We start from the raw sequence: 11,051 nt of genomic DNA on the forward strand, positions 1-11,051 counted from the left end.
ATTGTTCGAACATTGTTTTTAGGTGATGTTTCATGGACGCTGCTGTAGTCTGTTATAGACACCTTGAGTATTTGTATATAACTAGGTGTTTAAACTTGTAAAAGAATCCACTTGAACAAACATTTCAAAATACATTGTACTTCTTATCGCAAAACGGTTTGTTTACTACCACTAGGTTGAAAGTAAAACGTTTTAAACGAAATAACAATGTGAATTTGCCATGACTTTGTCTGTGATCAAACAAAATTTTAGACAAAATAATCGCCATTGCCTGTCGAAGACACTCTGTTGCCGTGAGAAACTGTTTTTTTATTATTATTATTTTTATTATTATTACTAGTATTTACCCAGGATAGTCTCTTCAGTTTTTAATAGAATTGTTTTCAATGAGGAGGATCCTTATTAGGGGGTCCTAGTGCATTTAGAGCTCCCATTTGAGCTACGGAAGGCGTGCAAGCACAACAGCTTCTGAACTAGTTAACCGCTAAGATATCAATCCTATTTTTATATGCCGAACATAGTATAGAAAAACAAAGAAAACTGATAGTGAAAATATACCTTATAAATATCGACACATGAATGTGATTTCTCATCAACAATGCTGGAGAAGTAAGTGTTAGTTTGTAGTTTCCAATCATAAGTGACATAGCAACATTATTTTTGATTTAAATTTCATAACATAAGCTTCGAATTTTCATAACATAATATTTTTGTGTAAGACTGTTTTGGGCTATTTCCCGAAAAACAAACCACATCAATTGGATAGTACTCTGCAGCCGGTAAGCTGCAAAAGTTGTACGTCGGAAGACGTGTAGACTGAGCAACAGGCGTCAAAAATGTCCTAGATTTACTTTCTACTGTCAACAAAGTCCCGTTGTGGAACAATCCGCTACATAACCCGGAAAAATCCGAAAAACCGTTGTGAACATTGACAAGTTCTAAGTGCGTGTTGGTTAGATAGAAACAGCATTCGTGTAAATATGTAAAAATTTTGTAGTTGTAGAAAGCTTTTTTTAATAAGATTTAATGTCGTTTCTTCAATTTTGTTAAGAACGTGAATGCGAAGTGTGTTTTGTTGTTGTCCACTCATAAAGAATATCTATATGGTCATAATTGTATAACCAAACAATGCTATCATCAAATAAAAAAACATATCATAAAAGTCAGGCTTTTTAATTGCGTTAAAAAATTAACTCATCGGCTATTATGCAAGCAAACTTATAAATTTAGGGAGCAAGTATTGAGTGATAATTAGCTGGGTGGGGTGGAATCAAGACGTTGATACAAGTCTCTTTGTTGTTTTAAAATCATGTTCTTGATTAAATATCCCTCACGTAGTACTCTCTTTTAATAGAATTGCATTTTGTTTATCACATGGCCTGTTTTAAAGCAATTAAAAGTTTTAATCAAGAACATTTATAAGCACATTGAATGAATAATATTAAATCGTTTAACACATGTGTAATGTTACTGCACAATTTCTTAAGATACAACAAAATATCTACTTTTCTGTTACAGACACCATTATTATTGCCATTAGAATAAGCGTATTAGTAGATAAAGTTAATGTTACGTCCATGGATACTAAAGTATTAACTCCCGGTTGAGATAAAATATGAAGGATATCAGTAGAGGAACCAGAATCAGCAAAGGGTTTGCATCTTCCCCAAGTAAAATCCAAGCATTATATCTTTCCCAGCAACTTTCTGTCGGCTCCACCTTTCCTGTCTCTTCTACTATTTCAGTGTTTCAGTTAAGAATTTTTCGATTTCTATAATATTAAGGTAAGAGTGAGTTTTGTGATTTCTTTAACATTAAGGTAAAATTGAGTTTTGTGGGTTTTTTAATATTAGAGTAGGGCGGTATGGGTAGGTTTTGTGGTTCCTATAATATTAGGTAAGGTTGAGTTTTGTGGTTTCTTTAATATTAAAGTAAGGGTGAGTTTTGTGATTTCATTTTGCGAAGCTTCGAATTAAAGCATGTTTTATAGCTTTATGCAATATTTTTCTATTTTTTACATTTTTCTGACTTTTACTTTTAGTAATGTTAGGAACTAGACGTGTTTTTGATCAACTTACAGTCGCTAATTATTCTTACAGACTCTAGAGTCATAAAAACATGCGTTCGTACATCATGCGTCTGATAATCAAGTTTTCACCCAAGCAACCACTTTTGTTTATATCAGATGATACGTTATAGAATTTTAAGTATTTCTATCCAATTAGGATTCTATTCAGTTTTTTTCCTCTTTTTGATTCAGCAACATGGGAACAAAGTAAGTAAGAAATACCTATGATATTATTCGGAGGATGTTATTTGTTTTTGTCCTTCTTAACAGGACACCGGTCTCGCCATATCAAGGCGTGTTTACTTGTTTACAAAACATTTCTCTTTACATGACTAATTTTCCGTTGAATTGAATTTGTTTAATACGGACAATTATAACTATGTTAAAAGGCCTAAAAATAATACCGTCGTCTTGTTTGAAAAGTTCAGAGGAAAAAATACGAGAACAAAATGCATCATAATGAATAATGCATTGCGGTAGTCATGGCGATACTGAAAGTGATAAAACCCACAAAATGTGAGTTAGATACATAACTTTAACAGACATCGTTGACGCAATTGACGTTGACGCATCGAAGACGCAATTTTCTGACAGAATGAGAGCAGGTAACAAAGCGTTTTTTCCTATACCCTAGATTCATAAAAATTTTTTTATCTATTTTGTTTTTTGTTACTAGATTGGGTAAACACTTAACAGTTTCCATTATCTTCTGATTTAGTTGTTTGCCAAATCTACTTGTTGGTTTTTATTTTATTTTCATCTCTCAAGTACATGAATGCTGAAAATAAAATATATAAAAGGGGAGATGTGTTACCGATAACCGGTAAAAAAGGCTTCAGATGCGGAAGTTTATGTGAAGGCGAATATGACATGTGCTCGATTAAAGCACGCGAAATTCCCCAAAAGTTTCGTTGTCTGCAAAAGAAAACAATTTGTCGGCAGAATTGCTTAAAAGATAAAATTTTATTTAAAAAATTGCGATTAAATGTATAATAGGGTTGTATGTAAAATTTTCTTCTGGTATATTTTAATTTATATTAATTCATATTATTTATTTATATTAATTTTGTTATATATCCTAATGTAAATGCTCTAATATATATATGGAATACATTTTATGTAACAAAAATAAATTTTACATTTGAGGATAGTATTCTTTGAATACTAAGGGATTGCGAATTATATATGTATAGTAAAAACACGGGTTAAGGCCGTTGTCCATTCGCGTAATTTTAAGGCGGGCGGAATAGTGTTTTTCATTTCAACATGAATATTCTTACGCAAAAATCATCCTGATCCATTCAAGTATATTCTTGGCACAACAGTTAAGATTGAAAGATCTGAGAATGAAAACTAATGTAACTCCACCGCTATGGTGCTGTTGTTTAAGCCGACAGACAGACAACTAGTTTTCGTGAAGAAAAAATACTTCAAATCAACGTCGTTTCTAGCGCCTGTTGTCTCTTTTATATCAAGACGACGAGACGAAAATGTTTGTATCGTCGTCCAGAAGTCAGAAAAGATAGAAGATGCACTGAGGACGAGGTTGAATTCAAATGAAACCTGCTGTTTTTGCTTTTATTCCTTTCAAGATGGAAGAAAAATTTCAAGAGAAGCATAATCTTACCACATCCTTAACGTTTTGTCTAATTTCATCCTAAATATTCTTATAGTATATGTTCTTAAAAAAAAGCCTGTTATAATGAGCAGAAAATATTTTCCTATGTCCACCTTAAATTCTTTACCGGTAAAAACAAAGGCAGATAAAATATTTTCGATGTAATACAACGATTGCGGCATAATCGAAACGAAGCCTTTTACTACAGAATGCAAATTAATCTAATTCCCAATATTGGATAGAATGCTAAAGAAGCAAGAAAACAATAAATAATAATAATAATAATAATAATGTTTTCAAATGTTTTAATAACTTGGAAATGATTGTTTAAATTTCGCCCCCTCCAAATTTTTTTGTAACAACTTCTGAAGGATACAATTTTAACCCTATTCGGTTTGGGGGAGGGGGCGCATTCCGCCCCCCCCCCACCTGATGTTTTTTCTTAATAACTTCTTATTGCTATGTTATACGGCTAAGAAACTTTCAATATTTATCTATTAGACACCTACATGTAAAATTTTTGGGTCCCATACCTTTCAGAGGCTTTATTATTGGCCATTACTCGAAACTGCCCCTAAAAATCTCCATGAAATCCTTATAATGGGGAAAAATTAATAACTCCTGTTAGGATTATCCTTAAAACTTGAAACTTGAAATATAACTTTGTTTTATTAAGAAGAATCCGATTTCCCGATTTTGTCGGATTTTACCGAAAAATCGGCAAAAACCGGATTTTCGGGCAATTTTTGGCATTTTTTATGCACGGAAAATATGTTAAATAATTTTTATTTAGCTTTCAGAAACTGCAAACAGAATGCAAAAATTCGCTCTGGAACAAAAGTATTTAAATTTCAAGCTTCTGATGACGTCACAAAAAATGTGCTGACGCAAGCAAAAATTTATTGCTGCTATTTTGTTCCTTTTATGACGTACTATAAGGGTGCCAAGTTTAATTCAATTTGAACAATCCTATGAAAAGTTTTTTTTTTTTTTTGGGGGGGGGGCGGATTCCGTCCCCTGGTCATACCATGTTCGAAAAACCCCGGACCGATTGGGGTTAAGGGTTAAAATATGATGACTGTCGATCATTCTTAGTGACGTGACGTCTGTTTGATGACTCATTGGTTCACAGGTGGTCAGAAATTTATAATCGAAAACATTTTTTTGTTCAAATATCCTCTTATTAACAGATTACAACTTATTTTAAACAACGTTTACAACCATTTCTCTAATTTTAAAGTTTATGTTTCACCGTTTTATCCTTGCTATATGATCGGAAATATCTGGCATGATCTTGGGTAAAATCATTCAATTTGTTTATGCCCCAATTTGCTAACAAACATTTGTGTCAAACTTGTGGCAACACAATGTCTCGTTCGTCACTTTCTTAGTTTATTAGCCCCCCCCCCCCCTGGCCTTAGGGCGCCTTTATAAGCCTGCTTGAATAGTTATTAAATAAGTGAGGAAACAATGTTGTTTATCATTTAAAATATATAGGCGAATTTTTTAAAAAAAATTATAGGGGACTAAGCTCCTACTTCCTACGGCTCTTATAAATAAAGCCAAAAAAAGAAAGAATGTTCAAAAGAAAAATTTAAGTACAATTTTTATTACAAAGTGTAAATCCAGCACATTTAAATATAATAAGTTTTCTAGCATGGTTGGCAACCCTAAATGAAAGTTGTTTTTGTTAATGCTGTGTTTGAAATTTAGAATCTGTTTCTAAGATAATAATAAAAATAAATGACAAAAATAGCAACGGCGGTACCCTATGATCATATTCTTTCTATTTAAATGTGTTTGTTTGTTGACAGGCCACGCCCGGATTTTTGTCAACTCATTAATTAGCGCATTAATGAGATGATCATATCTTTTTAATTTGTGTTAATCCTAATTATAGAAATTCCATACATGCGATTCTATCTCAAAACAAATTTCTAAAACGTTATTGAGCACTCATAACTATGTTGATGAAAAATTCCCATTTTCGCTGTTTCGATAATTCAGATATTAATGCAAGGATTGCGTCGCGAGATTTAACCCGATGGGAACTAAAAGTGAAAAAAGCCCACTATAGTCGGCAGTGAAGTAAACTTTTAACTTAAAAAAGGTTCTAAGATCACTAAAAACGTTATTTTGTACTTTAAAATATATTTTATATATTTTTATATATATATTTTTTTGCCGCTACCGCATCGCGTGCTGTTGGTAAGAATCCAATATCACCAGCAGAAACAAAAGCATTTATAGACACCGTACCAAATGACAATGAGAGTAAATTTACACTCCGTTGTGTTACATATAGCGAAGTTATGAAAGAATTGCGCAATCTTAAAAATAACTGCTCTACTGGTCCCGACGCAATCTCTGTTCGTTTTTTGAAACAAGTTGCCGAGTTTATATGCTCCCCATTAACACAGATTCTTAACGAATTCATACACTTCAATGAATTTCCATGTATTTGGAAAACTGCAAGAATCGTGCCTATAAATAAAGTGCCAAATGCTGTCGAAATTTCAAATTTTTGACTGATATCAATACTGTCCTCTTTATCCAAAGTACACAAAAAGATTGTATTGAAACAACTTATAGAATTCATCGAATCAACCAACATCTACAAGGATACTGTTGATGGATTTCGTAAAGGCTGCAGCACAAGTACAGCACTTATGGAATTGAAAGACGATATTAAAAAAGCTATGAAAGCCAATGAAGTCACATTAATGGTCTTGATAGACTTCTCGAAAGCTTTTGATACTATCCGTCATAACAAACTTATCAAGAAAATGGCTTCACAAGGTTTTTTCTGGAGATTTCTTTACTTGGACCCTTTTTTATCTTTCGGATAGACAACAGTTTGTGCAAATTGATAGCAATAATTCAAATCAATTACCATCATTATTCGGAGTACCGCAAGGTATTGAACCTTGGCCCCATATTATTCAATTTATACGTCAACGATTTGCAGGACGCTTTTGATGCTTCCACTATTCAATACGCAGATGATACAACGATTTATAGATCATGTAAACCTGCAAATATTGTGAATACAGAAATTTCCATTAACGATACACTAAATGAGCTTGACAAATGGGCCGAAGAAAATTTTCTTGCGGCTAATGCAGCAAAAACTAAATTCGTGTTGATTTCGACCAAACACTTGTCCAATTCTTAATGAACACAGTTCGACGATCAAGCTAGGGAGTACTCCACTCAATCGTGTTGGGACTTGTCCACTATTAGGACCAACAATTTATGAAACGCACAAATCGACAAAACTTTAAAAAAATGTTATGGGAAAGTATCTGTGCTACGAAAGTTGAAGAACTTCACAAGCTTCAGACTACGAAAACAGTTAATTGAAACCTTGATTTTTTCACAAATTGATTATAACGACTTTGGAAAGATTACAAAAACTTCAAAAAGTTGCATGTAGTTTTGTTATTGGACGTTATGCCAAAATTCAAGATACCATCAAATTAAAATGGCTCCCCATAAAGGAACGTCGTGAATTTAACTTATCTAGCCTACAAAGCCATTAATTTCACTAACTGGTCAAGTTCCTGTAAAGTAATTGTACGTATGAAGCAAAAAAATCTCCGAAAGCAACATGAACTCAATCTTCATCACTCGATCAATGGTACCTTTCAAGATGAAGCAGCGCGTGTGTTCAACAATCTACCAGCTAACCTTTGTACTGCTGAATCCTTCAATATTTTTTGTAGAAATATTAAATTGAATTTATTTTATATTATTCATGTTAAAGAGCCATTATAACATATGGATAACCTGAAATACATTTTACTTACTTACTTTTATTTAAAAAAAAATCACCATCCAGCAGTAGGGAAGGACGTTTGCAGGGCATCTCCAAGCCGCTGCAACCCATGCAATGTATGACTCTTAATAAGCAGTAATAATTATATAGCGCATTATACAATTTGCGGTAAATGATTGTTGAGTAGTTTGAAAATGTGGGTGAGTCTGTATGAGAAGGTAAAATTTCGATAAAATAAATGACGAATTAAGAATTACTAGGAACTATATGACCCTCTGCGCCATTTCATTCCTAGCTAATTCAACGTTGCGAAGTGTATTGCAAAAATAGAAGGGAGAAATCGAGATTATAATTTCAAGCAATTTTTGACACAACGGTTAAACAATAAATTAAGTAACAATTTCTTTAATCCTGTCCCAGTAATCACCCTTCAAACAATTGTCCATTGCTAATGCCTTGGGTAATGCCCCCCCCTGGACAATTCCTACCTAGGACAATCCCCCTTGCATAATTACCCCAGCTAATATAAACACACTTCGCATTCACGTTCTTAATAAAATTGAAGAAAAGGCGTAAAGTTTCGTTGGAAAAAGCTTTCTTTCGTCTTAAAAGGTTTTTTTTTGTTGCTATTTTTTTTTTCTTTATTGACTAAATAATTTTTTTAAAGTTTATTTTAGAGAATTTAAAATGGTTAATCTGGCTAAAATTAATTCTCTAGCTTGTTTTTTAAGTACAGCATTTTTGGTCAAAATTGTTATCACAGACGTGTATGGCTGGTCGCGCTGTGGCCTTATCCACCAAAAATGTCCTAGATGAGAGTTATCTGAGTGGGGTAGTGGCAATTTATTGAGGAGGAATTGTACTAAGTGGAACTGTACTAAGTATCTAGTGTCAATTATTAGTAACTATTTATATATCGGATTTCGTGTTCCGTAACACGACGTTTTCCCGGGTACAGACGGATAAAATAGGGCTGTTATTATAGAGAAAGACAGTTATTCTAGGTACAAATAAACCGACGAGTGGAACAATTTTTTATTGACAATTAGCGGAAAGCATTTGTCCGAGGAGCCATTATTCAGAGGAGACTTGTTCGAAAAATATACAATCGGCTTTTATGTTTTTTTGGGTATAGCTTTAACATTATCGTTATGTCAATTTCGTTTCAGAAAAAAAGAATATGTTGCACTTAAAGTGCCCATAAAAAGATACATACATATGTGGATACAAACATGCATCGATTTTATTGAATTTAAATGTGTTTTTGCCAATCTATAGGTGACACTAAATTTACGTCCCCCACCCCGTTTGATTCCTTTCACACTGGTTAGTTCACTACTAAAAAATGTACTGCAGTTTATATAATTATGCACAAAGTTATCGGAAAGTTATTAATTGCACGACATGCGGTTTACAACTTGCAATTATATCTTGGTAGTACTAACCAACGCAATGCCCCCCCCCCCCCCCATGACCTGCAACCACCTCCAATGGCCCCCGATAAGCCACCAATGACCTTCAATTAGTCATCAATGACCCCAACCTTCACTAATCATGAGGAGTCTTGCTGTAAAGGCATAAAATTGACATAAAATTTAAATTATTAGATGTTCTTAGATGTTTAAATAGGAATGAAGTTAAGATAGCTATTATTCGTTAAAAATTTAAGAAGTAAACAATTTCTGGTATAGTTGATTCGGTGGCAATAACATTTAAGAACGGTGACAAAACATTAGACAGGCCGGGAGAAAACCTGAGGACCAGCAAAGCCGTGATTTTTTTTAGCGGGATAACGACTATCCTCTATTCTCTTCCCTAGAGCTCTTTGAGATTAAAACCTGCTTTCGAGTTTATCTCAAAGAGCTCTAGGGTCGAGAATGGACTATCATCTTAAATTATAGCTGTAATTTTTGCATTCAAAATAGTTGTGTAGCAGTTTTATTTTAAAAAATCATCACAGAACCCGATTTTTACAGACTTTGTTTTTTTTTTACCACTAGCGTGTAGTTTACCAATTACCATTTTTGGTTGCAAAGTGATAGTGTAAGGTTTATTTAAAAAATATTCATTTTCTGTACGTTTACACAAAACTCATTTCACAAACTCATTCATTCCGGTTAACGTTGTGGAAAAGTTATTCTTTAAAAAAATATGTTAAAGCCTGGAGTACTGTACCGTTGCGGACGCTTTACTCGATTTGCTGCACCCCCGCTTACCTAAACCCTAAGCGCTCAGCCTGGCGTCAAACGCTTGGTTACTGATGGCTTAAGCCGGCGTTTCGACGTCGGATCTCCTGTCTAGTTACTCTATATTACAGTGGACTCTTTATAACTCCAACTTTCATTACTCGAATCTCTCCTTAACTCAAACAATTTTGCGCTGGCACGGCGAAGATTACCTAATAAACTCTCCTAAAAACTTTCTATTACTCGAACCACCATAACTCGAAAACCTCCTTACCTCGAACAATTTTTTTTGTTATAACTTGAATTGCGGAACATGTACCTCGGACTTTGAATGATCCCAGTGACATTAGCAGCTTCTTTTTTGCTTTTATTTGACACGTAATTGGGTCTTAACCGATTCGAATATTTGATATTTATATGTGCAAGAGGCCTTAAATGATTCGAATGAGTTTTCGAACAAAACGTAAACATTATCCTATCGTTTTAAAATTTTATTTTTATAATCATGTGGATTTTGACATCGTAGTAACCACGTCGCATGGTAAACAAACAACCACTGATATAATTGCTTAAGGGAACCCATGAAAAAGACGAGGAGGACAAAAAAGGTGGCGCTATAGAAGATGAGGTAATCGCCAAAACAACGACCGAAGAAGTGCTGAAAGCTATTAGCGTTCTTGAAGATCTCAGTATTTTTTCAAATTTTGGGAAGTCACTAAAGGTCTTCACAATATTCAAAAAGAATTCCTTTGTGCAAGAAAACTACGATTTCTGATTTATTTAACAAAAGTCTTTAGTCCTTTATAAACTGTACGGAGAAACATTTTGTTACCATCCTACATAAAGCAGAAAAATCATGCTAAAATTTCCAAACTCTCTATTACTTGAACTCTCCTTAACTCCAACGATTCACCGTGGCTATTCGAGTTATAGAGAGTTCACTGTAATATCGTATTCTGTCTACGTGGTTAAAATATGTTTAAACCTTTTCGCCATGCTATTTTAAACTTTTTTCTTCTGTCTTTCGTTCTGTTTTACATAAGCCTTTGTTAAATTTTCTTTACACAAAAGATACGCGTAATTAATTTCAATTTTTTTTATTTTTCTTTGTTAGAAATACGTTGACGGACAAAGTTACGGACAATTAACATTGTGTTGTCTATTTCGTTAAAAAGGCTATTGGTGTTTTCAAAAAGATTAGCAAAAAAGAATTTCTGACTAGGAGAACACTAAATTTTAAGAAGTTATATTTATTGTAAGTGGATTTTTTTGTTGTTGACTATTTTTCTTCCGCGGTTTGACCGAGATTAACTAATCGAATTATAATAAAAAGATTGTTTAAATATTTATTAAATATAAATTCGAATTTTTTTCGGGGATTTTGTTTAATCTTTAAATTTT

At 33.4% G+C, this 11,051-nt stretch overlaps 1 protein-coding gene across 1 annotated transcript; it reads left to right on the forward strand.

Moving 5' to 3' along the window:
• The first annotated feature begins 5,998 nt into the window (after window positions 1-5,998).
• Window positions 5,999-6,861, forward strand: LOC130653701 (uncharacterized). Its single transcript, XM_057456218.1, has 3 exons — window positions 5,999-6,143; window positions 6,246-6,485; window positions 6,536-6,861. Exons 1-3 carry the CDS (start codon window positions 5,999-6,001, stop codon window positions 6,859-6,861), a joined length of 711 nt encoding a protein of 236 aa, XP_057312201.1.
• The last annotated feature ends 4,190 nt before the right edge of the window (window positions 6,862-11,051 follow it).

Source organism: Hydractinia symbiolongicarpus, chromosome 8, assembly GCF_029227915.1.
Source record: "Hydractinia symbiolongicarpus strain clone_291-10 chromosome 8, HSymV2.1, whole genome shotgun sequence".
In the NCBI taxonomy this organism is placed as follows: domain Eukaryota; kingdom Metazoa; phylum Cnidaria; class Hydrozoa; order Anthoathecata; family Hydractiniidae; genus Hydractinia; species Hydractinia symbiolongicarpus.